The sequence below is a fragment of the Brienomyrus brachyistius genome, chromosome 16 (genome assembly GCF_023856365.1).
Source record: "Brienomyrus brachyistius isolate T26 chromosome 16, BBRACH_0.4, whole genome shotgun sequence".
NCBI lineage: Eukaryota > Metazoa > Chordata > Actinopteri > Osteoglossiformes > Mormyridae > Brienomyrus > Brienomyrus brachyistius.
In genome coordinates this window covers 4,201,087-4,228,680 of record NC_064548.1, presented here as the reverse complement: position 1 = coordinate 4,228,680, position 27,594 = coordinate 4,201,087, and the positions used below count along the sequence as shown (strand labels likewise).

Here is a 27,594-nt window from a genome sequence, read left to right as displayed (position 1 = left end):
CACAGTGCACATTACGTACTAATGTCCTCAAAATAGGAAAAACATGCTTCCTGAATTATTAACCCTGGGAAAAGCTTGCCGTCTTGCATCTCTGCCACCCTGTGGAAGATTTCTGCTCTACAACCTGCCACAGTAAGTTGTGGGTGGCAGGGGGCAAAGACACAAGAGACCCCACTAAAATCTAAAGATATTTTTGTGTTTGGAGCGACGCTTGGGAATGTTGGTTATGCTGCCAAAAAAATTCTCGGGATAAACAGAAGATCACAGAGACAAGTCTGTACTGAGTAAACATGATTAAAGAATCCCCAACCTACCTCTGTCCTCACCACTACCTCAGGGCTGATCATTTACACGATGTACCACACAGTAGCACGTGGCAGGCTCCATTCCAAATTTTAATAAAATAAATAGGCTGAATTTATACTGATTTTGGGTATCACAATACACCTCTCATTAATATCTTTGGTGCATTGCTAATCTGCTTATCAAATTGTGGCTGCAATTAAATATCCATATAGCACTGAAAAGCTGGCATCCGGACAGACTTTGCTTAGTGTAGATATGCTGCTATACCGATTATCTAAAGCACTGCAACTGCCTAACCCAGAAAGTCTCACAACCACAAATCACAGCGATCCTGTTTCAAAGACACTGCTTGTTTGAGTCGTCATTTTAAAAACTCTAACCAGGAGAGTTATTTATTTGTGTATTAAGATTGAACAATGGATCCCAACGTCCAGACCAGCCCCTGAGAAGCGGACGATAAGTGGAAGGTTTGACGTGGCTGAAACAGGCCACCACAGCCGGCAGTCGTTACTGCGATGCAGGGGTGCACATTTCTGGGCCTGACTGATATAGTAACGATACAATAAAAAAAAAAGAGAACCCAAACATTCAGCCGCAAAGGCTCATCCTTCCAGGACCAGGAGGAGATGCTTCCTGTTCTAAAGTTAATCTACAAGCAACACACCTCTCGTTACAGGAATGATGTCAACTTCACAGCAAGCCTCTATAGAAATTTTCAATTATTAATTATCAATCTCATCGTCAATATTCTTACACAGCAGTATGTTAAACAGGACTAAGGGCACAGTAGTTGCACTGAATATGGAGGTTAGCCAGTAAACACAATGTGGCCCAATATTAGCTATAGCTAAGGATTAACATAACTGGTATGCAAGTATGCATTCACAGTATATAGGTTAAACTGTGTGGTAAATTCTTATGCCTTAATTTCTAATGTCACAACAGTGAAAATGCACACAAAGTATATTAAGTATATTTATATTAAGTATAAATTAAGTGTATAACTGCGCTGTGACAGCAAGAGTTGCCAAACATTTTATCTTATACCGTGAATGCGTACCAGTTGTGCCAATCCCTGGCTATAGCTTTGCAGATTGCCTCAGACTGACAGGGGGAGCCTTGTGGGACACCCCTCACCCACAACCCCCCACCCACCACCAGAAATGCAGAACACACAGGCTGTACTGGCTATTTAGTCCAATAAGAAGTCCGGCGGCTCGTAGCCAAAAAGCAGAAAGTCCGCCTGGAAGCGGGCGTAGAGGCGCCGGATGTCGCGCTTGCTGATTCCGGTGAAGTACTGCTCCACCTTGGTGCGGTTGTAGCGGGTGATTCCCGGCGGGATGGCAGGGTACGAGACATGCTGGTCGATGGCAGCGGCTCGGAGGATGGAAGGGGCGTCATGCTCCAGGGTCTCGTGGTGGCCAATTGCGCTGTAGGCGATGTCACAAGGTGCGCACAGCTCCACGTACGTCACCCAGTGGATCACATGGTCGCCAAATTGGCGGTCGAGTCGCCATCGCCCAGGGTCACCGAGGTAACGGACGAAGTCCTCAAAGCGCAGGCCGGGGGCCCCAGTGCTGCCACCGTGAACCTTGCGGTATTTGCGGATGATGGCTGGCGCAATGTTATGTTTGTACCACGGCTCGAATCGTGGGTTCTGCAGGAACTTGTCCTTGAAAGCCGAGATGAGCCGCTCAAATGGATCTCGAACAATGAAGAACTTGAAATAGGTGCTTAGTCTGGACAGAGGAGACCAAGTGGACCAAGGTCACCAAAACAAAACCGATGACGACAAAAAGCCCTCATCCCAACCAGCTACACATATGGAATGTTAGCTGCAGAACCTCAGTTTATACATTGGTTCTTTAGTTTTGTGCGTCGATCGTAAACCCAAAACACCTAATCTGGCTAATGAGCTTTCCCTAAACCAGTCTGACAACCCTTGAAGCACAGCAGTAATGGAAAACACTACAAAGCAAAGAGAAAATAACTACCTTGTTCATGAAGTCACATCTTTAATTTTTGTCATTATTCACTTGGAATGTACCAGATGTATTTTGGGAAAGAAATGTAAATGAAAACCCTGACCTTTCAGCTACTTCCTTTTCAGTCAGAGAGGAGAGACGAGGCAAGCCATTTTTCTCATGGTCGTGGACGATGCTCTCTGGAATCTCTGCCACAGAGGGGAAGGCTCCTGGGCATCAGCAAAATGACAAACAAAACATAAAAAAGGACAATCCAGCATAATTAACCAACCTCTGACTGGTCCCAAAGCCTGACTGAGAAGTATAACCTGCCACAACAGCTACGGAACGATGATCCATGCCCAGACCAACAGTAGGTCACACCAAGACACTGCTCACCGTTTAGGACAATGAGGACCTTCTTCCACTGGGTGTTGCCCACCTTAGGCGTCTGGCAGAAGAGGATCTTGTGCTTGTCACAGACAAAGATGCGATCCAGGACGAACTTGCTGAGCGGTGTATGTGTCAGGTTCCTCATGGAGGAATTCTGGCAGACACTCTGCAGGAGCTCCTGCCGTCTCCGTTCCACTGCGCTCCAGTCTGCATGCTGACCTGGGGAGGGTCCCACCGAGCCCTGGGACACATACAGAATATATTAGGGCTGTAACAGTACACACATACGTCACATGCCATTTGGTTACATCATTTTCGGTTCAGTACACACAATGAAATAATACACCGAATACTTTGCTTGACAGAGGAAGAACCTAAATTCACAAGTAGATGTTCAACACAGAAAACATTAAGCTAGCAGTGTCTGTGAGAGGGTTACAGCTAATGCTGGTTACAGTCAGTCAATCAACGATTTTGTTTTCCAAAAGAATTTCACCAGCACTGGAGAGAGAGTAGTCGATAAGACTAAGACTATCTGTTGGCTCTGTCATACTGACCTGTTGCTGGAAACACATCCAACATGAGTACGAGTGTGACCAGAGCAAAGCAGAAACAGACTCTGCATGTTAGTCTCCTCGTAACATTTCAGGCACTTTCGCCAGGAATTTCAGACCGGCAGAAAAATTTAATACCGGCTATAGGGATGTTTATGGCTACAGATATGCAACCATGCTTAGCAGTACATGAACCTATTTATGTATTTATTTTTACGGTACCACTTTACAATAAGGCTCCCTTTTGCCACTTGTAAATGGTAGCAACTCAATAATAAAAAGAAAAACTGTTAACTTGTTTAAAAATGGTCTATTAATAATTTACAAAGTGTTACGACCTAATAAATAACCAGGTTATAAACCATTCATAAACTCTTTATATGGGCAGCCTTATTGTAAAGTGGCACCATATTTACTATGTGCAAATAAGCATCCCTTTAGGTTTCATTACTCAGACACATCGACCGACACATTTCCTTATTTGGTTTACAGCTGTTCCTAGTCGTTTGTAGGTTTAATAATTTCAAAACAAGTTCTCTGCTGCACCAAAACGTGAACTGGCAACACCCCTGGTATATACACCGAGTAAACACACACAGATCTTTCATTTGATTTCAAACACACCATGCACTCACACATGCATTCCTACGGGCAACTTAGTAACTCCACTTAGCCTCAGCATGTTTTTGGACTGTGGGGGAAACCGGAGTACCCAGAGGAAACACCACGCCGACATGGGGAGAGCATGCAAACTCCGCGCACATGTGACCCAGGTGGAGACTCGAACCCGGGTCCCAGAGGTGTGAGGCAACAGTGTTAATCACTGCACCACCAAGGTCATTATGTACCTGCCAATATTACTATTGTGCATTTAAAATTTCCAGCTGATTAGAAGCCACCTTATAATTAAGCAAATGACTGTCATGGACCTCAGCCAGACAACAGACTTCAACTCCTTTAATTAGAGATGGACAGTATATCACTTAACATACCTGTGTCAGCCATAATTGGTTTAAATTCAAGATATAAATATAGGTTCAGTGTGTCAATCTTGGCCAGTATCAGCAATATTATATGAACAAAAAGAAAAATTTGAAAAATCTACATTTTCAGTATCACATGAAATTTCTGTGTCAATGCACCACTACATTTAATCTACGCATTTTCACACAAACTTTATTGTCTTTACTATAACTAATTATAAGTCACTGGATTAAAATGCAGTACTGACAGTATGTTGTCCAAAGAGAACATATATGAAAGGTTGCTGGTCAGTCCATGTCTTTGCTTGGTTGTAAAATCCAAACCTCATGCTGACTTGAACCAGTCTATGATCCGTGGTTGCAGTCCCACAAGCAGCATGTGTCTGAACCCCTGACACCAGCACCCCCCACCCCACAGCCTTACCTCCTTGGAAGGCACAGCTTTCCTCTTCACCATGCTCTGGGCAGCAGGAGGCCTGATGTTTTTCGTGGAAGGTGATGTCCAGCTGTGTACATGCAGGGCCGGCCTGCCCTTATAGTCTGCAAAATGGCCAGTAGAGGATTTTGCTGTGTCATTTTGTTATGTTATTCATTCTTCTATTACCGAGTAACACGGAAATCCTAACTTGTGTAGGAGTAGTTTGTGCAAAGGATTTGTTTTAGGTAGGGGAAGAGTCGCACACATTTTCCCCGCACTTGCTTCAGCCCCCCCAGACGTAATCAGGTGATTACCAGCACGACCAGCACCTAAGACACTGGCACCCAGTCATGATGCCACCCCCGCTAAAGCTGAAGTGACTAAAGCCCTTAAAATCCGACCTGAAGATCGGGACAGCATTGGGGCCACATTTATATAAAGTGTCAGTATTGCCATAAACCTGGACCCTGGGCACATGAGCATAAGCTAAAGATCAGATCAAAGCAGAAATAATGATGATCTGGACAAAAGATTAACAGCTCAGCACAGAGAAGAGACAAGCGCTTCTTAATGCTGTTGAGCCAACGGGAAACTAGGGGTGATACTTCAAATAGCAGATGGACTGTGTGCAAAATTAAACGACACTATGCCTACAGGGCACAAGCATCAGGACATACGAACGATGAACCGCTTTAGCCAGGAATGCTTCGTAAAAGTACATCCGGAGGGATTCCCTTGGTCAGAAGATCTGCCAGTTGTGTTCCGTAGCATCAAGCAACACATAACAAAGAAACTAGATTGAAGTCCTATGAAGAGATCACAGCAAGGCCCATGTCATTGCCAGGAATGATTGATCTGCCTAAAGCCGATGTCCACATTACACCTTATGGCCTGATTAGATTCTGTGGGCGGCTCAGCCTGGCAGTGCAGAGTGCTGAAAGACAGGTGAGAAATGCATAGCTCCTGATACATCGCTGCATCCCCAGATAACCGGACGGTGCCCACTGCAAAACCAGCTGCTCAATCACATACACTCCTTCACGCCAGGACCACTGTAGGAGCCAGCATCTGGGCAACAAATTACACTACCGAATCACTCACCTTGCAAACGACATTTCTAATAATCATCATGGCCCTTACAATAACATGAATCAGCACTATGAACAACAGCATAGTAACTGTATTTGGATTATCTATTCTCTTCTTAAAATGTATAAAATTGTGTTTGTGCATCTTCTGTAATGCAAGTTGCTCAGTATAACAGAACCACACCAACATAATTTAATTTAGTAACTCGAATTAGCCTCAGCATGTCTTTGGACTGTTGGGGCAAACCAGAGTACCCGGAGGAAACCCCACGATGACATGGGGAGAACATGCAAACTCAGCACACATGTAACCCAGGTAGAGACTCGAACCCGGGTCCCAGAGGTGTGAGGCAACAGTGCTAACTACTGCACCATCAAGCCGCCCCTGTAATTATGGGAGTAAAAAAAATTCACAAAAGAAGAAGGTGGTTTTACACTGTGCAAAGTGCGACCTCATACCAGGGAGATACAAGCACTATGCATGACACACAGGCGAGATTCTAGACTGGCAAACCACCATGTTGTCTATTCATGTTTATTAAATTATCATCAGTACAGAGAGCTTCATATCTTTTGTCCTTGTAGCTGCTAAAAACACTCATTAAATCCATAAATTTGTCTGCCTGCTACATTAGAATCCTCATTGAATAAGTGTTCGTGAAAATGTTAAGGCTAATCTGGGCTTATTATACGTTGATTGACGGTGCCGGTGCATGTTGCACGGGTTAGGACCAGTATTATCATCATGAACTAAACCTGAAATGAAAATGGACAATAATTAAAAGGAAAATATTTGTGAACTGAAATTAAAATGAAAACCATATTTACAAAAAAAAAAAAGTCAGACTTTAACCTGCAAAGTATCACCATATCACCAACATCTTTTTACCTTGTTTTACCACAGTATCTCCTCTTTTAAAAGATGTTCTGGCTGCTGATCTGTCCCTTCTGTCATCGCAACTTCGGTGCTTATCGCTTGTGTGGCGTGCTCCGTTGCCCGAATATATGAAGCATGAGGATACGCCAAATTTATACAGATTACTAAGTCTTGTGCATTACTATACGCATTTCATGAATACTTTTAGGCATACTACTAATCTGCTTATTGCATCGTGGGTGAAAATAATGTTCATATAGAGGCAAAAAGCCCATGTACATCATCTAAAGCCCTGTAACAACATACAGTTTGTTGTCATCAAAATAAAATTAACTTCAATTAAATGATCAAGTTTATTTTCTGAAGGAAAATTTATCATTTAGATTAATCGACCAACCAATACAATCGTCAATAGATTAATCGATAGAAAAATAGTCGTTAGTGGCAGCTTTAACGTAGTCAATTAGTAGCTCCATAAGGTTTTCAAGGTTCATTTTAACTTGATCTTTTCTTTCCTGTGTTATTCACTTTTTTGAACTTAATTTTTTTTTTTTATTATTTTATGATCACAAACGATCAAAGGGGGGAATGTAGGATTCTACTATGTTACCTTGTTATATTACTGGAGTTTCTGGGCAGTGGTCGCTTAATGGTTAGAGAAGCGCACTTGTAATCAAAAGATTGCAGGTTCGAATCCCCGACCAGCAAGGTACCATTGGGATACCCTGAGCAAAGCACTGTTCACTGGGTGCTATATTAGCTGCCCCCTGCTATGTCACGATGTCAAATATGGGTTAAATGCAGAGGACACATTTCATTGCAGTGCGCTATGGTGTGTCAACGATGACTAACCACTTCAGCTAATATGGTTGTTCTATTACTTTATAACACAGAAATGTCAGCTTGTGCGGCCTGTTAGAAAAGCACCCTGTCCTCACTCCCTGTTCAGATAAAACGGCACAGTGCTATCCAATGCAATACAAGATAATATAAACAATAGGGGTGTCGTGAAATCTCGCGATATTACAAAATGAGATTTCTCGTCAGAGTGAAAAGCGGTCTCGCGAAGGCGCTGCAAATCAGCTGATGTAAGTTACCATAGTAGATGCCCCAGACACTTTTGAATCTTTTCTGCGGCAGCAGTTCGGCTACCCGACGAAATATGTAAATGCCGAAAAGGTGACAGACAAAACACGAACCATCTGTAAGCACCGTAGGAAGATAATGCCGTACACGGCGGCTAACGCTACTACTGTGCAAACCCATTTGCAGCACCATCATAGCTCATTACTTAAATCCACTGCACCGGTGAAGAAAACATAAAGAAATTGTTTGTTATTTATATTGTTTTATTTATATTCTATTTTATGTTCAGTCGAGAAGTCAAATCCGAGAGAAGCCTGTCATTTGAGTTTCTGGTGAAATATTTTATAGTGCTAGATATTTGTTCTGTTCTTTACGGCATGATGATGGTGATTGTTTAAAACATTTCACCATACATCTGCAGTATTTAGCATTTTTTGTCTTTCAAATTAATCAAATAAAAGGCTGCTTTCCAGTAATATATTTCCTCTTTGAAGTTTTCCTTAAAATATTGCTAAAATATCGTCTTGTCTCGTTCTCGTGAATCCAATATCGTGTCTCGTCTCATGGGCTGAGTATATCGTTACACCCCTACTGATTAAGGAACTGAGTCATTCAACACCATCTTCTGGCTCCTGCCTGGCTGTGACCAAACATGGTCTATTGACTTAGACTCTGTAAAAAGTCGGGTATCACACACGTTTGGAGAAGGTTGAGAAGGCTGTGTATAACATCTACTGCACCAGAGAACATCAGGAAATAAACTTCTTCCTCCCAAAGAGAGCACCTCCAGTCTAGCTCATTGCTTTAACGGCAAAAACAATGGAATCAAACACTAGACAGAGAATACATTACAGTATATTAAATTAATGCATCAGTGTGGAATGCATCAATCCAATACATATTAACATTCAAAAGGGAAGTACTGGGATTTCCTTAGTGCTGGAGGACAGTCAATCCTGTTCTAGATTGTGTAACATCCAGGGCAAGACATGAGCATGAGGGCCACAAGCCAATGAATTGCTTTCGTTTTCAGCAATATTAAGGACACTATGAGTGAATTATTTATATCTAATTACAATACAAACAGGCATCAAAACAAAATTAACCAACTTGGCTGGACCGTATCACATCACGATTCTGGCTCATGCACAATAATCACCAGGGATTCAGATGACGGGCAAAACATTTATCCAGACACCGGGTTTTGGGTACTATACAGGCATTTACTTAGGCCCACAGTATGTTAAGCAGATCAGTGGTACGTCTAAAATATTAATGAGATGTGTGTTGTGACGTCCAAAAGTTAATCTGTATAGATTCAGCATACTCTTCAATATTACATTCAGTTAGCGGAGCATGCCACATAGTACTGCGAATGCGATTAGCAATGAAGTGGCGGTAAATGGCAATATGATATAATACATGAAGTATGTTTGCCATTTTCCTTCCTTTTGATTTTTGAGTCAGCGGAACAGGAAAACCTGTTATGTTCTTGGGTTTTAATGTACATTTTTTGTAAAGTGCTGAATGCAGGCTGAGGAGAATTTAAACCACCTCAGCAGATACATGCATACAACAATTAGGATGACTACGGCCACAGTACACATACATCTCCATCACATAGAGCAGGGGTTCTCAAACTCGGTCCTCGGGCCCCACTGCCCTGCTTGTTTTCCAGCTATCCCTGCCCTATACACTGCTGATTACCTGGATTAGGTGGAAAACAAGCAGGGCAGTGGGGTCCAAGGACCGAGTTTGAGAACCACTGACATAGTGCAAGTCACACTAAAACCTCCGAGGTGCCTATTCCTCTAACGTGCGTCTCTCATTACCCCGATGAAGCTGCCCCGGGGTCCCTCACCTTCAGGAACCCTGAAGTTCAAGTTGATGAACTTGCTGGCAAACATGAGGATGAGCAGCACCCAGCCGCAGGCTCCGAGAAGCAGCCAGTGCTGCCGCATGGTTTGGGGTATCAGCCGTCTGCCATGAGGCACCTGCGTCAGGAAGCGCTGGAATCCGGCAAAAGGGCGAACATGGCAGGAAACACCTTAACAGGCGGTAATCATACGTCTCAGGCGAACTTTCTCATGGTAGAAATACAGTAACAGTTCCCGAGTCATTTCAACGGCCATTTCCAATACAAACTCTCCTTTGTATAATCGCACCCGTCATTAGGATTAGCCACTCTCGACCCAGGATGATCAAACGTCCAGCAAGACGACTTAACTATGTCCCCTTAAGGTACGCAGGGGAATAGAGCCGCATTTTTGGATGGCAAACTGATCTTGCACAAAGCTAAATCATTACATAACAAGAGTTAAACATACATCGGTGATCTTTCAAATACTACATGTAACCAATCTACAAAATGACTTTCTTGGTGTGTATACTCACTCCACCCTTCTTAGTATGTATAGTCAATCTACCCTTGGCAGGCATGTGCCCATGCAACACGGGAAACGTCAAAAGCTTCATGCTGAGTCTGTTTACAAAACTGAAATAGCCTTTTCTATTTAGCGAATGAGAACTACACGCCCGCGTTAATAAAACAGAGACCCTTACTGGAGGTGGGGATCTAATATTCGTTTTAATGCCAGACCAGGCCGAGGACTATGTGCAACAAACCCAGACCGGCGGCCGGATGGCTGCAGCCGGTCGCGGAGGAATTAACAACAGAGCATAGCTAGTATTAACGCACAAATCGCTGGCAAAGCGCACCTACCCACCTGCCGATTACACCGCAACTGCGGACAACTCAGTCCCGTACCTCCATGGACCGTCCAGGGCTTCTCCCATAGACACGGGCTTCTCCTACTACAGAGCCATATTTTCCGACAGATGCGACAGAAAGCAACAGCGCCCTCCGGCGTTGAATGAATTAAGCCTCCGAATGTTGAAATAGCATTGATGTGAGAGGTTGCTAACTGGTTATTATTATTACAATATAAAAATAGAGAATATTTTATTGTATCACCCCATTTTTTAAATAAATGAATAATTGTAAATTATTAATAAGAATACAATTTTTTATACTTACTGAGCAGTTACTATTCTGTTGCAGTAAAGCGCCATGAGTGACTGTGAGGTATACTTTGAAATACACAAATGAGGGTTGGGGAAATAGCTGGTAATCTTCACCATTATCATTTCAAAATATATCGATGAAATATGCATTGTATACAGTGATGTTCAGTATTTAAGATCTTAATACTGATCTAAAGTCTGCATACACAACAGGCTTTTGAAATTGGTTTTCTTACCTGTGCTGTACTCATTACGGTTTAGCACTTACGAGCAGCATGGAGTCAGATCACCTGCTGGGCCAGAAAACATTCGTTCATTATAGGTGTCTTGAGAGAACATGTGACCATGTACCCACCAGCAAAATTAACGGCTGTCATTGGATATTTTTGAAAGTTAAATGTATTTTTTTGGGTTGAATAACTTGAGCAAAGTTCATGTGACCCATTGCACTGATTTTCTCAGGGTTAAGAAGATTTAGTCAAACTTCGGAAATTTAGTCAAACCCTTCATGTCAACCTCGTCAACAAGTTTGAAGCGTCTTACGTACGTAGTACAATGAGATTTTTAATTTTAATGCATCTTGCAGACTAATTGAGACAACAATGCAATCAATCAATCATTTATTTATATAACGCTTTACAACGATAAATTGACCAAGATGCTTCACAATCAAGAATTCAAATATAAAAATATGCAAGCAATATAGGTTCTTTATTAACAATAAATAACCCAAAATAATACAATGGGTCTAACAAAAAGTAATGACAGTGGTGATGATATAGGGTGCGAATGACTACCAGCTTAGCTTACAGTGCCATTTTATTTTTGAACTTGTGAATTTGTAATAACACTCTGTACTCTTACAGTGGGCAAACAGATGAAAGCATGGTGTATCGGAGCATACTGAAAATGTTTGCAGGGGATCCAATGAAACGTGCCTACCGTATAACCACAATCACAGTTATCCAACAAATGTGTCGTCAGGCAGTTTATTTTACTTATTACCAGACTGGGAAACTCATTCATACGCGTTAAAACGTGCGTAAATGTGATTTTCGTGACGATAAAGATTTAAATTAACAAAACAATAAATAGCATACTAGGTACAGATTTTCGAATAGTGGATTTTATTACAAAAATATATTTAAAAGTATTTTGTTATATATGTTATGCTAAATAATATTATATGTATGGGAACTAAACCATACATTCAGTACAAATCACGTTAATTCCTAACATTGTTGCCCCGCAGCGCTTTCCATGACACATGAGCATATACGTATAGCATATACATAGCACAGTGAGCAAGCCGGCATAACAAGATTTATTAAAGTTGCATTTTTACAAAATGTTCCTTGTTTCTGGGGGAAATACTTCCCTTAATTAACTGTGACTCACTGTGGATACCTCATACAACAAAACCCCTCCCTGTTTCTCTCAGCACATTCAGCCAGATGTGTATGTAAAGTCATTACACCCCACCCCCCACCCAGACAGACTCAATCTCACAATTCGTGCCATAAATTGTAAACTGAGCAATGAGGTGGCATTTCTAATCCCAGGACCACCGGGTACTATTTCCTCGGGATGGGAGGAATGTGACATCAGAAGGCTCAGTGGGTGGGATTATGCTGGGGCCACCAAAATTGACTCACTTCCTGCTGCACAATTCAGTAGCGGACAGTACACAGTAATCCCACCCTTTATGGCTTTCAAAGCCTCATTCCTCCCATCACTGCTGTTTGTAGCAAATAAATAAAATTGGTTCTGGTTGTTCATGATAATCAGCACCATTAGTTTGGATGATGGTTTGGGTCCAGAGAGATAAGCAAGTCATTGTACCCTTTAAAAAACCAGGAATACCCTCAAGTGTGTATATGTGTAGAGTTACAAACGGTAATTCCATTTGTTTGATAGTTGGGCTAAATACTCCCTTAATGACATTAGACATCAGTAGCAGTGGGTCATGGTTAAAGAAAAAAAACAGATACTCTCCATCTTCCAGTACAGGGTGATGAGAGATCTTAGAGTCTATCCCACAGAAGGAAGAGGAACAGCCAAGACAGGATGCCAGCATTAAACACATGCTTCATATCAACTGCAGGACACAAAAGAATTTCAGTAAAATCTAAAAAAAAAAAATGCTTTATTTGCTGTTTGCACAAGTACAGATACACAGGAATGCTTCTCTTCACCTACCCCACCTTGCTCTCCATAGCTTGGGGGTCTCAATGCAGGGTCAGCTGATGTGCAGCACCTCCAGAGATGGGGGTTAAGGGCCTTGCTCAAGGACCCATGCACAAGTGACTGCTCTCACAAGGATGGGGCTTAAACCGGTGATATTTTCATCACAGGCACAAAGACTTAGACAAATGAACCACACACTACCCCCCCCCCCATTGATCTGTATGACTTGCAGCACCCTGAGCTCAAAAGGTCTTTAGCACCTATGTGGTCTAATATAATAAATAATAGTACAGAAACAATAAATAATGAACAAAGCCTTCTAAAATATTAGGATACTAATATCTCTAATGGGAAAAAAATGATTTTTAGACTTTATTTTGCACTAACCAGGTTAATCAGGTTTGATTTTTACCACATGCTCTGCGACTCTTTAGTGGAGTAAGTTGATTATGTCAAAGTCTAGATGACCAAATTTTGTATGAGGCCATTTAAAAGTTCCTGCAACAATAAGCTAAATTACAACAATTGAGTAACACAAAGCCTGTGGTATAACGACATAAAATGGCACGTGCTGAGGCCGGGCCTACCCAGAATTCCCATGAACAAGTGGAATTTGCAAGTGTGGCAACCTTTAATATTAATACATGCTAGTCAACCCGAAAGGCTTAGCACTGAAGCTAAATTGCACATGACAAATGGAAGGGGCACTGTCCATAAAGCCACCTCCACACTATTCAATTTTTAAAGTCGCCATATTGCTGCACTGCTTACACTGCAAGACTTGTCTTGTAATAGAGAGTCTTTAAGTTGTTGTGACTCCATGCTGTTGTGGTCACAGGGACAGCCACCTCCTCTGGTTCCTCCAGAGGAATACCAAGGCGTTCCCAGGCCAGCCGAGAAATATAATCTCTCCAACGTGTCCTGGGTCTGCCCCATGGCCTCCTTCCAGTTTGACATGCCTGAAACACCTCCCCAGGGAGACGTCCAGGAGGCATCCTGGATAGATGCCTGAACCACCTCAACTGGCCCCTTTTGATGTAGAGGAGCAACGCCCCCTTCCGAAGGTCTGAGCTCTTTACTCTATCTTCAAGGCTGAGCCCAGACACCCTAAGAAAGAAACTGATCTCCAACACATGCAGTGTGGGAAATGATTATTTGACCCCCTGTTGAATTCCTAAATTTATTTGTAAAGAAATGTGAAGTATATTATTTCAGTGGTGGGTTTATTATAACATCAGAAGATGGATTTTCAAAAAAACAAACAAAAAATCATTATGTAACAGGTAAAAATCAATTTGTCATTTATCTATGGAAATAATAAATCCCTACAAATCAACAAGTCTAACACAACACAAGCAGTACTTAATTATTAACAGATACCAAGCCATCATTATCATTTAATGGCATTACTTTGTTAAATAGTATTCTTGGATCACTACCCTGTCTACAAATACCAAAGAGCTGTCTAATGACATCAGAGACAAGATTGTTGACCTTTACAAAGGTGGAATTGGCTACATGACCATCAGCAAGCAGTTTGGTAAAAAGTGTTAACTGTTGGTGCAATTATTTCGCAAATGGAAAAAAGACAAAATAACTGCCGATCACCCTCGCTCTGGGGCCCCAAGGAAGATCTCATCTCATGCAACATTAATGATCTTAAGAATGGTGAGGGCTAACTTCAGAACTCCGTGGGAGAGGCTTGTTAATGATCTCAAAGCAGGAGGGACCACAATCTCTTTCGCTAAAAGTTTTATCTATTACCCAATGAATATTACTAAATGCATTTATCACTTTCATATCATTGACAACATTTATGATTTTAACAGAACTGTCCTGGAATGTGAATCTGAATGGAGAGAAAAGAAATGGACACATCTTTTTGTGGTGCTCCAGGAAGTCGTGTGTCAAGACGTCCATCATCCACAGGCACGTGGCTTTACATTGCAGTTTACATTGAACAGCTTGTGTAAATGAATAGTACTGATGGCAGAACTGTAATCCATGCATGGGACACATGCTTATGTGTTAGATGTGGTTCCCTGTCAGGTGGAGACCCAGGCTGGTTCATCTGGAACTTTTGTGGGGAGGGAACCTGGTGGGCTGAGGTGTTAGAGATACCAGAGCTAGCTGGGTGGTGCAGTGGCCAGGCATGGCAGGACCTGATTCTGCCACTTTATCACAATTTTCTTGAAGATGGATCATTTGGTGTTATGATGGCGTGGCATGGTGTAGGCAGAAATGAGGGTGACGAACCACTTGCAGTTCCAAACAAGGATTTATTGATCGAATCAGAACTGAGGAAATGCACAAATTTAAAGGGCCACAATGTATAAAAAAACTAACAGGGGAAAATAAGATTCAGCTAAAGAAATCATAAAATAATAACACCAGGGAACAGAGCAACACAGGGAGCGGGACTAAGAATCAAACAGAACTCATAACACAGTCACATGGGCACAATGACTGACTGAAGAGCAGGACAAAATGCAGGCACCTAAATACACTGAACACAATGACGAACAAAGGGGAGATGTGGCTGTACAGAACTGGGGTAATGAGGAACAGGTGAGGACACTCCAATCAATAAACAATTATGGCGCAAGACAACAGGTGGAATAAATTACAAGCATAGGAACTAGGGAGCATAGATGGAAACTGAGGGCTAACACTAGGAAAGACTAGGAAACTAGTAGGGAAAAGACACAAGGGTCCAGTACAAAGGAAGGAGGGAACAGTATGGCTAGCAACACCTGCTGGTTAAGTGGGGAAGTGACATTAAGGGCAGGGATCGTCGGTCACTGACCCTGACAATATGGTCCCGCCACCCCCCCAAACACACACACACATACAAATACATGGCAAAGTTTCTTGTTGGGGGAACCCAAAGCTCAGGGCCAGTTTCTAATCCCAATCCCATCCTGGCAGAGAGGTATAAATTATTATCAGGTGGATGGACAGGCAGTTTTTCTGTTATTAGTCATTTTTTGCAAGTTCCTCCAGACATCTCTGGTGTCTGATTATATTTAGTTCAGCCACATTTCCTTTTTCTAAATCGCCTAGGACTATAATCTCAGAAATCATGGGCAAAGGAAATATATTCAAGTTATTCTGGTTCAGATAACGAGAATTCTAAGTGGACCAATTACCAAAACAGTCCTTTTGGACAGGGGTGGGGGCGATTGGACTATAGGAGAGTGTCTGGGAGGTTTGATTGGTCACATATGTGTGGGAGTCGTTTTTTCATAATAGTCGTTTCAAATGAAAAAGTGGCAACATAAAGGTCCAGCAGTCACACCGCCCAGAGAGTACCTGCTTCATACGGCGCCACGCGCAGTGTCACTCGTTAAATTCTCTGCATCCGATCACTGGAAAGCTTGCAATGAGGAGGAAAATTGCGCATCAAGTCAACTTCATTCTCTTGATTTACTGCCTTCTCAGTCTGCCAGTAATTATGGGTAAGAATTCTATTTTTATATTACATTTAAAACGACTTATTTAGTATTATACTGGCTTATGTAATCAATACTAATTTAAATACAACGATATAGCGTACATTACAAAATCAATGAACAGGTTTATACATTTCTTATTTATACATAGATTATAAATTGCAGGACAATTATACAATAATTCGTTAAAATGTTCCTTTCAATATGTGCAAAAAAAAAAGAAAAAATACTTTTACTATAGAAAAAATGTACATAACCGTTCTAATCGCAAATTGCATTTATGCAATTAGGAAAAGCTTATAAATTAAGTATTTTCTTCTCGAAAAAAATACGGTGGTAACACTTTACTTGCCTGGGCACAAATAATATAGTATTATTAATTACGTATTAATTAACCACAAACTAAGTCTTAGTTTCAGATTAATCTCATGTTAATTCATCATTAATGAATCGCGACGCATGTTTTATCTCAAGCAATTATTTTGTTACTATATCTGTTAATTCTGTAAACCTTTCTGAACTACTGAAGGAACAAGTCATGAATAACATAAGTTATTACTGATCTCATATTTGTTCATCATTAAAGAATCATGATGGAACATTTATCCCAAACAGTTAGTATATTTGTTATTGTATCTGTTAATTGTGTAAACCTTTGTGATCTACTGAAGGATCAAGTGATGAATTACACAAATGAAATACTGATCTAATGTTTGGTCGTCATTAATGAATCGTGACGCATCTTTTATCTCAGGTAGCGACTACATTTGTTCATGATTTGTACTTCATCAGTAAGTGAGTTATTACTAAGTATTTGAGCCCCGTCAGGTGAAGTGTTACCGTTACTGTCTGCTTTGGGCTGGAAGTGACCAACGCTCTGAACTTCTGTTTTCCCTTAAAGGCTTTCCCAGATGGCTCCCTGGATGTGTGGAGGGTTTTTCATTGACGCCGGTATGTGTCGGATAATATGTGAGCTGTAAGGTGTTGGCTGGGGAGACGGGTTTTTGTTTTAGTTTGAATATCGTGAATATCGTGATGATTGAGAAACAATATTTCTCAGAGAGTGTATTAAGCGTTCTGACAAAACATATAATTTTCAGTTAAGCCAACTAAGCTCTATAACTTGCTATATCTAAACACTGAATATAAGCTAGTAAGCTAGTTTTGCAAAAGACGATAACGCTGTTTCGCAGGGTGAGGATTCGATGATGACGTTAGGGTCTGGGTGTCTTACCGAGCTTTTCGTTCTTGCTAGATAGAAAAACTTCATTTTAAACGAATCGCGCCATTTGTTTATTTGTCTATTCAATACACATTCAACATTAAAAGAATGTTGATCCTCAAAATAAATAAATAAATAATATATATATTATTAATATATATATATATATATATGTATATTAAGATGATTGCCTCACACCTCTGGGACCCGGGTTCGAGTCTCCGAGTCTCCTGGGTCACATGTGTACGGAGTTTGCATGTTCTCCCCATGTCGTCGTGGGGTTTCCTCTGGGTTTTCCGGTTTCCCTCTACAGTCCAAAAACATCCATCCATCCATTTTCCAAACCGCTTATCCTATTGGGTCGCGGGGGGTCCGGAGCCTATCCCGGAAGCAATGGGCACGAGGCAGGGAACAACCCAGGATGGGGGGCCAGCCCATCGCAGTGCACACTCACACACCATTCACTCACACAGGCACACCTACGGGCAATTTAGCAACCATCCAACCAATTAGCCTCAGCATGTTTTTGGACTGTGGGAGAACATGCAAACTCCACACACATGTGACCCAGGCAGAGACTCGAACCTGGGTCCCAGAGGTGTGAGGCGACAGTGCTAACCACTGCACCACCATGCCTCCCGCAGTCCAAAACCATGCTGAGGCTAATTGGACTTGCTGAATTGCCCATAGGTGTGCATGTGTGAGCGAATGGTGTGTGAGTGTGCCCTGCGATGGGCTGCCCCCCCATCCTGGGTTGTTCCCTGCCTCATGCACATTGCTTTCGGGATAGGCTCCGGACTCCCCGAAACCCAGTAGGATAAGCGGTTTGGAAAATGGATGGATGGATAATAAAGGCAAAGGTAACTGTTAATTTCATTTTAACAATGATGTATAGTAAAAATGTAACGTGACATGACGAGGACGAGGGCGAGGGCGAAGGCGGGGGCGGGGGAGTGCCTGTGCACTTTCCTTTAAAAAGTTCTTTAAAAAGACTTTTCATGTATCAGACTTTTATTAAGCATACACACAATACAGTTAATACACCCATCTCCCGCTAACAAAACCTGCCAATAAAAAGAGCACCACTCGGCACTAACGGCCATTCTTAAGACATTTGGAACGATACAAATAAATAAAATGATAAAACACGATTCATAAACATCATGGATGTAACAAAGATGAATAGAAACAAGTTGTAATATGTAGGCTAAATAAAAAAATAAGAATCGAATTTTTACACTAGGGCTGCACGGTGGTTAGCGCTGCTTGCAGGGCAAGTTCATTGGCGAGTCTGAAATGGCCCTGTGAGTATAGGCGCCCTGTGGTGTGTTTGTGGGTTGGTTGAACATGCAAACTCCACACACATGTGACCAAGGCGGAAATTCGAACCCGGGTCCCAGAGGTGTGAGGCAACAGTGCTAACCACTGCACCACCATGACGCCCCTACATGCATCATATTGTACATATAAAATAATCACATAAACTGGGCACCTGATTACCTAGACCTTTTTTAATCGATTTGTGTTCATTTAGGGCAGGGGTGGCCAATCTTATCCGCAAAGGGCCGGTATGTATGCGGCTTTTCGCTGCAACTCCATAATTAAATAACTAATTAGAGGACTGATTGGCTAAAAAGTCCTCACACCTGGGTTTTCCCAGTTGACATACTAGTCACCCCAAAACCCGCATACCCACCGGCCCTTTGCTGATAAAATTGGCCACCACTGATTTAGGGTGACCAGATAATCCATGTCACGGAGGACACTTTGAGCTACTTCAGGTTTTACAAACTACTTAAAATTGAAAGGCTCTTGTGCTTAATTAAATAGTTCGGTCCTTCTTGCGCTTTGACTGGTTTGTTTCCTTGGTTGAAAGAATCATCCGACTGTTTTCCATTCATATTAGAGATTCATGCATAATTATAGGAGCCTAACCAATCAGCACACAGCAAGCTGTTAGCACTTAAGTGGAATCCAGGGCATTTTAATTGAAATAGTAGTTTACAAATCCTGTTCCAGCTCAAAGTGTCCTCGCTGACATGGATTATTTTGGGGGTATTCCTCAAAGTAGGATTAAGGGAAAGTCTGGCTTTGTTTAACTGCTTTCATGGAATACCCCCCTAGTCACCGTAGTTAATTAGGCACTCGAGCCTCAATACATTAGTATTGAAATGAGTTACACGGCACGTCTCTCAAAGGATTCAAAGGGTACTGCTTAAGTCTCAGCCTCCCATTCGCTGTGATAACATCGTTTGTTGGTGATAATACTTTTTTTGTTGAGAATATTGTATCAGGTAATATAAATTGCAGTGTATCATTTTGGTAGCCATTGCTCACCAAAACGTTACGCAATTGTATAGATGTTACAACTTAAAAGTTTGCGATTTACGAACAAATTAACGAATAAAGAGTAATAATAAAAAATAATCAATGGACCGCATGGCATAATTTAGTGATTGCGCATGGCTTGGGGTTGTCACGATCTGCTGAGCCGAGACCGGGGAAGCAGGGACAGGAGTCAAGCGATCGGGAAACAAGTGGGTTAATTGAGAACAGGCAGAACAACACAATGACCGGACTGGGGAAACAAACTGGCACGCGAAATAAATACAGGGGACTAATGGACTTGCTGTGTCTTTTGTGCTTCATATTATGAAAATGTTGCCATGAATACACATACCCGAGTTCTGAACGGATTAATTTCGAGTTTTGAAGTACCACTGTAAATCGTGGGCACGTTCTACTAATTTTATTAAGTCGTTCCCATGATATATTAAAATGTGTCCACAATGCATATAATTTTTGTCATCACGTCATAAACCTGGCTCTGTAGGTGTGCGGTTGCCTGTAAAATTCCTGGTTGTATTCTGCTTCCAGCAGATCAATCACGCCAGCAGTACGTTATAGACCGGGAGAGATTTTTCCAGTATGAGGTGTTCAAGTCAAAGTGCATTCCTATGTGGACTTGCATCCTGACTCGAGTACCACAACTCTGATAATAATACTGTGACCTTGTGGCCTGGCGTGGCACTGTGCGGTTATCTCCTCTGACCATCCTTAGTAATGCACCTGCGTCCAGGCTGGTGAATTAATTCTTATCCTGTGCATTCGACCTTTGCCAAAGCTACATGATATGTGTACTGCTGAGCAGAGGATTAGATATTTGGGGGACATAACTTAATATTTCAAGTATAAAGGTCTGTTTATTGGGGGGAGGACAAATGAACAAATTAATGAAGCCAAATGAAATACTGGGGGGGGGGGGGGAGGTACACTTCCACCCTACCCCCATCCTCCTCGCTCCTACACCCCTGTTTCTGTTCCTTAACTGCTAGACCACATGTTGCCATAGACCGCACACAGAAGATAGCATTCAGCTTCAGGGACCCACAGCAGAGCCGGAAATGATAGAGTAGGTGGGAAGGCATGAAATCAGATGGGCCTCTCCCATAACAATTCACTTGCCCCCAAAATCACAGTACAGATTCAGCTATATATATATATCTGACCTATGGCATTACTAGATCATGTGAACAAAAATCAAGAAAAATCTATTCGCCTCTGGCCCACCTGCAGTAGTTAAGGACATGTTAGAATCATATCAGTTCTCACTTAATGCAAATCAATACTTTCATTTTTAAAAGCGCTTGTATTCCCATTTAACCTCCACAGGTTCCTGGGTTACAGAAAACTATGTGTGGATTAGTGTGGAGAGATCAAGAAAAGGTAAATGTTTGTCCCGTTCTTGCAGAATGTGCTTTTAGATGCAATGGACAACAATCCGTTCTCATATTCTGACAACTTTTTTTTTTATTCCAGGATAAAATTCAAGATGTATATAAGCGAGTAGGTAGCATTATTTGGATCAAATAATTCATAATGCTTCTTTTCCACACATGTGAACTTTATTGGAGACTCTCTCCTTTTTTCAGTTCTTGTTTCATTATTCAAAAGCCCAAAACTCTTTGCGGTCCATGCAGCGGGAGGTAGGTGGTACATTGGGACGTGTGTGTGTGTGTGTGTGTGTGTGTGTGTGTGTGGGGGGGGGGGGGAGATGGGTTAAATTGCATCATGAAAACAAATGATGATCCTGATCCCTTATTTGCCATATGCACTAATACCAGTACAGGAACAATGTAATGCTTCACATATCCCATCTCTCCTTTGACACATAGACACACACACACACACACACATATGGACTTGCTGTGTCTTTTGTGCTTCATATTATGAAAATGTTGCCATGAATACACATACCTTTGTGCCTTTGGTAATCCTGTTTCAAAAAGGGGATGTACAATCCCACAACCATTGTCTTGTCTACCATCATAGTCCCAATCTGTCCACCCTTTGATGCGTTTGTACCCCAAACTCTCACAGAAGAGAAGGAAGCAACCTGCTCCATGGGTAGGAATGCAGACTTTCCTGCGATGTGTTTCTCTACTGTTAATAAATGATAAATTACTCTAAAGTATTCACTGTTCTCATGGCTCAAAATAACATGCATTTCCTCTATTTATCCTTAGCGGAGCTGAGTTGGCATGTAAAGGTAAGATGTTATCTTCCATTGTTGATTATCACTGTCATCAATGGGAGTAACTTAGGCCACGGAGAGCTGAAAGCTGCTTTTTTCACTTTTGATGTTATGGGGGTTGTCTCATGTTCTATGACCTTCTTTCACTGTTTAGAGCTAGAATCACCAATTCCAGTTTTGTGGCTGTTCTGTGCCTAATCACCTGCCTGAACCCAACAGCAACCCAAAGGCATCTACTATAAATCCTAAGGGGGGGGTCAAACCACATTACTTTACACAAAACATGCATGTCCCATGTATGCTGATGTCATCCAGGTTCAATTCAATAATTTAGTCCAAATATAAGATCCAGAACTGCCTTAATGGAAGTCCTTCAAATCGTGTTTTGAACTCCCATTGATGATACAACAGCTGGAATCATTCTAAACTTCAGCACCGTATTTCTGGTTTGGTGTGTCATGATGGTCAATAGCATTGTCCACAATGATTAATGAAAGAGATCCATAAATTTGCCCATCTGTGCTACTCAGTTCAGGTTAAGTATCTTTTTCAAGGGTGCAACAGCAGCTCTCTACTTGAAAAATGAACAATGCAGACCTTTTTGACTTCACATCTTAATAGTTATGCAGACCCCACTATATGACCAAAGTTGTGAACCCTTAAGTCAGAGCAAAGGTCAACCAGGACTCACAGGGTGGTGAACAGCACATTTATTTAGATACACTCCAAAACAAAGGGATGCTTCAGTTTAGCAGGTAGGTTAAACAGACTGCTGTTGTATCATTGAACAGGGCACTTATATGCAATGTGGATATTTCAACAGATGTGTAAAATGTAAGAAACTGCGAGCAAAAATATAAGTATTAACAATATGTAATTATCACAGACATTTACCTCTAGCCTTCAACCTTCAGGTTTAGTCTACTAAAACGTTTTGGCTATAAACCATCCATCACATATCTGCTGAGTAATGCAATGTTTTGCTAAATAAAATGGTTGGGCTGCATGTCAAAGCACTTCATGGAACTCTGTAAATAGCTGGTTTGTTGGTGTGTCACATTTCTTGAGAAATTAATAGCCAGTTCTCATCACTATGAGAGCCATATATGATGCACTAAACAAACAGTCATGGAGCAGGAAGGAGAAAATGATTACAGTATGGCCAGTAACTGACCTGGGATCAGTGGAAATTACCTTGACCATTACTATTCTGCCATCACCTGAAATATACTTATCTGACACATCCAGATACCTACAATGACCATCTATCGCTCTTATGGATGTTTCTACGCCAATTACACATCTCATACCAACATGGAGAATCACACCAGGGGGGCAAGTAACAGGACCCCATACCAATCAATAATGGGAAGTGTGTCTGTTGAGGACTCAGCACACCAATGCTTTATTCTCTCTCTCTCCCTCCCTGAAGATGTGAAGACAGGTCTTACGCCGGAAGGACTACAGCATGTGTATAGAACCATGTACATAAAAGGACAAGAACCCCAGCACTTTGTATTATACACTACAGAATGGCTTATGCATACGAGGTACATGGAGCTATAGTGTTGAATGTCAGGCAGTAACCATGGTGAACCTGAATTGCACCCTCACATTTGATTAATCTAAATAAAAGCATGTTGAAAAGTGACAGAGCTTAAATGGAGGTTCTTCTGCACAACTGGCCCATTTTGTGAAGCAGTGACATATTACAGAGCTGATCAAGCTCACCAAGGCCTGCAGGCCATAACTTAGCACAGGGTGAGCATGGGGTATAAAAGCAAGATGTTCTGAGGTCAGAAGCATCATGAAGCTTGATGTTTCAAAAAAAAAAAAAAACTTTTGGAAGAGTAGTATATTCACTTTAACAGGTAATTGTACAAAACGTTAATACATTAGAAACTTACTAAGATGTTTCTTTAAAATTATACAACAGCTTCCAAAACAAACTGTAGTAGTTATATAAAAAAAAAAAAAAAAAAGTGGGATATTGGTGTAACTTCTTATAAGGCGAGTCAAGTTTCCCTACTTTCCTCAACAGGCTGGGCAGATACCAACTGCTTCTCTCTGGATAAGAACCATGATCATGAGGATGTTGGTTCGCCATGGTTTTTGAGAGCTGCTGCCTCTCGCCAGAGAGATCTCTTGGTCACTGAACAATTTGTTCCACTTCATCAGTGGCAAAACTTGGAAGCTGGTCTCCCCGCCAGTGAGGGCTGTTCCGAGTTCATCCTGAGAGGCTGCTAGTCTTCATCCTCAGAGGCTGCTAGTCTTCATCCTCAGACTCGCTGTCTTTTTTCGTGGGCAGGGAGCACCGGATGGACGACATGAGCTTGTCTTCTATCTGCTTCCTTGGGTTCTCCTCCAAATCTGTCTTCACAGCTCCAGCCTTTGAAAGATTCCACTCCAGCTCTGTGTGTCAGTGAAGAGAAAAGTGTGCGACCTTAAAATGCATCATGCTTCGCTAATATGTTATGAATATAGAAGGAAAACAGAAAAAGCACAATGATGCTGCTGACAGGGCAGTATTACCGGATAGACATTTGAAAAAGTAACTGAGGATCCCTGTAAGGGTCTCTCAGAATAAACATTCTGAGAAAGATCAGTTATATTATCATCCATTCCTCCATCCATCCAAGTACTTACCCAGCAGAAAGGCATGGGATGTGTTAAAATATAATTAGTGCAATGTTAAAGATTTTACCAAAACCTTTACCAGAGTTAGCAAGTCCAATGCTAACTCACTTGAAAGTATTTGCATCTTACACTATAAGCTGGAAGTAGAACTACTTGTATTATTTAGAGAATATCATGAAAACAAAACATGCAATACTAAATTTAATTAGATTATAAATATTTCACAATTGTAAAGATAATTTTGTGCTGGATTGTCTGGCTGAATTCCATTTTTACAAACATAAAACTTGTGGATTAGAGTACTTCAGGGGTAGAATCACTAAACGGCAGGCTGTTCTCAGGTGTAGTCCATGGTGTATCTCCTGACGCATGTACCTACAACCTGAGAATGTGTGTTTGTGAGGAACAATGTAGCTTCTCATGCACAAGTACCAGATGCACAGGCTCTCACCATCAACTTTTAAATTCATGCCACCAAACACCAGCGGCCCGATGAACTGTGCTTTCATGTCACCCTCAAAGTAGACAAAGACAGTGGGCAGATTCCTGTCAGGGTAGTTGGGGATGCAGGTGGTAGAGATGGACTTAAGGAACTTCGTCTGGGGAAACTTCCCGGCCAGGACTGAGAGGTGCTGGTTTATCAGTGTGCATAGGGGGATTCTGGGAAGAAAGAAGCCAGGGCCAGTTAATATCTGAGAAAGTACACAACCTACAATGAAGCTCACACACATGGCCTCTTTACTCAAAAAGCAAAAGCAGAAGGAAAATTTTTTTATGAAATAAAAGCTTTCAGTAATAAAAACTGCACTATTCTTGTGTGATCTCTTGGATCAGTACCAGGATGGAAAGCACTCACCCCTGTTTGTAGAGGTGTAGCACTACCCAGATGCCTTGACCTGCTTTGTTCACTTCCTGTACATAGTCTTGTCCCGATATCTCTTTTACCTCACCAAATATATTCTTCATCTGATTGGCTTTCCATTCTGCAAGTCTTTTCTGTCTGAAAGCATGAATTCAAAAGTTAAATACAGGAAATGAAGACTATACGTACCAAATTATCAACAAACTATCCTACTACATAAGGACTGCACTACACATTCTCTCGCTCTCACGGCCCAATCCATAAGAATTAATTTACTTAGTTAACCACGCAAACTTGTTTTTTTAACTTGAAGTCCTTTGAAATTCATCTACGGAGTTCATCAGTAATAGGACACCACGTTAAGTTTATTAGGGTCCTCTTTTTCGGGACCTAAAAATGCCTGAAACGTCCGGGATTTCGCTTTGTTTCATATTGCAATTTGTTTTCTACAGTCACAATACAGTCTGTTTGCACATTTGCTTTAACGTCTCTCTGTGCGCCCTCCCCTCGACGTCCCCTTTTCGGAAAGCAAAATATGCTCATTCTACATTTTATAGTCTGGACGTACCTGTACATCTCGATGGCCGTTTCGTCCTCCTCGCTGAACTCGTCTTCATTTTCCTCAAGTTCTTCCAAGGTCATATCTTCGTAGGTTTTTACTGATGCATTGTAAAAACGAAGATGACGGGTGGTAACGGGAGGATAACGTGTTTCACAAACCGTAACATGTTAATACAGTTATGTAATCCGCACCACAAATACTCACCAACTGACTGTTGCTGGAGGATTTGCTCTTCCTCCTCATCTTCTTTCGGCGTTTCCTTGGGGGGAAGGATTCCTTTTTTCCTGAGAATGTCATTCCATTCAGTGTCTTCATTTGGATCCTGGAGAAACACGTTTCAAGTCAGTGAACTACATGAAATCAATAAAACGATTCACGGGTCATTAATTGCTGATGTTTACTCTTCTCGTAGTTGGCCAAACTATGTAACAGCATATATTTTAAAAAGATATTTAAAAACATGTTAGAAATTTTTAAAAATACCTGCATTTTTGATAGACTGAACTACAGCTAAATTCACCACCTCCCTATTTCCTTATGAACCACTCAAAAGGTCGGTGTGCTTCTTAATACATTCCGTCAACTACAAAAGTCGTACTTATAACTATTTCTTATAGGCCAAAGGAGAGAACAAAAGATCAATTATCATGTAGCTTGAGTTATCAGAATATTTTATTATATGCATTATGAATTAATTGCCTGTAATATTATCATGCTACATAAGTATAAACGTTAAACGAATTGCCCGGACCTTAATACACGTTGCACCAGTAAGGCTCTACTCCATGTCCAAATAAGGACACGGAACGTCACATTCTTATCGTAGCAGCTGTGAGTAAAAGAACATGAACTAAATATACACACATGCATATTATGTTATTTTCCTTTTTAAAATATATGTATATTTTACCCCATTTGAATTTGTTGAAACCCTAACGTATTATTATTTTTTCCCCAAATTAAAAATATTGTAATACATTTAATTATTCAAAGGAAAAAGTTGATTTTATAAATACAACCCCCCAGTGATCCTAATCCAGATAAGCAGATGGAGGATATATTGATTATTTCTTTTATTTTACTAAAAATACTTAACAAAAGTAAAAAAAAAGATCATATAATAAATTATCACATGATATACATATTTCAACGAAATGTCTAACGATAGCAATTGTAATGATTATAGGGTATAAGAAAACTATATGTTACGTAAATGAAATACACTGAACTAATTAGTATATTTGCTTTAATTTCACGTTTGGACACACTGTTGAAGTAATGTTATAGATTATTATTCTTAATAAATAAATCACAGGTCCTCAAGTATCCGAGCTGATCCACTGTTCAATGGACCGCAGTTATGAACATGTAATTCTGGAGGCTTTTATATAGTTACTACTGTTACGCTGCTTGGAAATTTCAGCATAGTGCTATTAGTACCACAG

At 41.2% G+C, this 27,594-nt stretch overlaps 3 protein-coding genes and 1 long non-coding RNA gene across 7 annotated transcripts in view; 2 read left to right on the top strand and 2 right to left on the bottom strand.

Moving 5' to 3' along the window:
• The window catches only part of LOC125709784 (uncharacterized), a 32,301-nt gene extending 17,492 nt beyond the window's left edge, over window positions 1-14,809 (top strand). The window contains exons 2-3 of the long non-coding RNA XR_007382835.1: window positions 13,719-13,944; window positions 14,710-14,809. This is a non-coding gene — a long non-coding RNA (uncharacterized LOC125709784). The remainder of the gene's footprint in view (window positions 1-13,718; window positions 13,945-14,709) is intronic.
• Window positions 668-11,013, bottom strand: chst10 (carbohydrate sulfotransferase 10). 3 transcript variants are annotated; one of them, XM_048978604.1, is made up of 8 exons: window positions 10,930-11,013; window positions 10,707-10,759; window positions 10,396-10,483; window positions 9,531-9,678; window positions 4,625-4,740; window positions 2,670-2,904; window positions 2,395-2,500; window positions 668-2,045 (listed from the first exon to the last, which is right to left on the bottom strand). In XM_048978604.1, the coding sequence occupies exons 1-8, from the start codon at window positions 10,942-10,944 to the stop codon at window positions 1,499-1,501; spliced, it is 1,308 nt and encodes a 435-aa protein (XP_048834561.1). In that variant the 5' UTR covers window positions 10,945-11,013; the 3' UTR covers window positions 668-1,498. The 3 variants fall into 3 exon arrangements, with proteins under 3 accessions (XP_048834561.1, XP_048834563.1, XP_048834562.1); XM_048978606.1 differs by lacking the exons at window positions 10,707-10,759; window positions 10,930-11,013 and having other exon boundaries at window positions 10,437-10,519; XM_048978605.1 differs by lacking the exons at window positions 10,396-10,483; window positions 10,707-10,759; window positions 10,930-11,013 and adding an exon at window positions 10,064-10,213.
• Window positions 14,810-16,189: 1,380 nt separating the features above from the next.
• Window positions 16,190-22,099, top strand: nms (neuromedin S). 2 transcript variants are annotated; one of them, XM_048978610.1, is made up of 7 exons: window positions 16,190-16,338; window positions 17,234-17,283; window positions 21,227-21,280; window positions 21,374-21,400; window positions 21,487-21,540; window positions 21,887-21,961; window positions 22,081-22,099. In XM_048978610.1, exons 1-7 carry the CDS (start codon window positions 16,263-16,265, stop codon window positions 22,087-22,089), a joined length of 345 nt encoding a protein of 114 aa, XP_048834567.1. In that variant the 5' UTR covers window positions 16,190-16,262; the 3' UTR covers window positions 22,090-22,099. The 2 variants fall into 2 exon arrangements, with proteins under 2 accessions (XP_048834567.1, XP_048834565.1); XM_048978608.1 differs by lacking the exon at window positions 22,081-22,099 and having other exon boundaries at window positions 21,887-22,039.
• Window positions 22,100-22,783: 684 nt separating this feature from the next.
• Window positions 22,784-26,788, bottom strand: pdcl3 (phosducin-like 3). Its single transcript, XM_048978607.1, has 6 exons — window positions 26,633-26,788; window positions 26,354-26,471; window positions 26,156-26,246; window positions 25,582-25,725; window positions 25,177-25,385; window positions 22,784-24,500 (listed from the first exon to the last, which is right to left on the bottom strand). Exons 1-6 carry the CDS (start codon window positions 26,636-26,638, stop codon window positions 24,355-24,357), a joined length of 714 nt encoding a protein of 237 aa, XP_048834564.1. The 5' UTR covers window positions 26,639-26,788; the 3' UTR covers window positions 22,784-24,354.
• Between the last annotated feature and the right edge of the window lie 806 nt (window positions 26,789-27,594).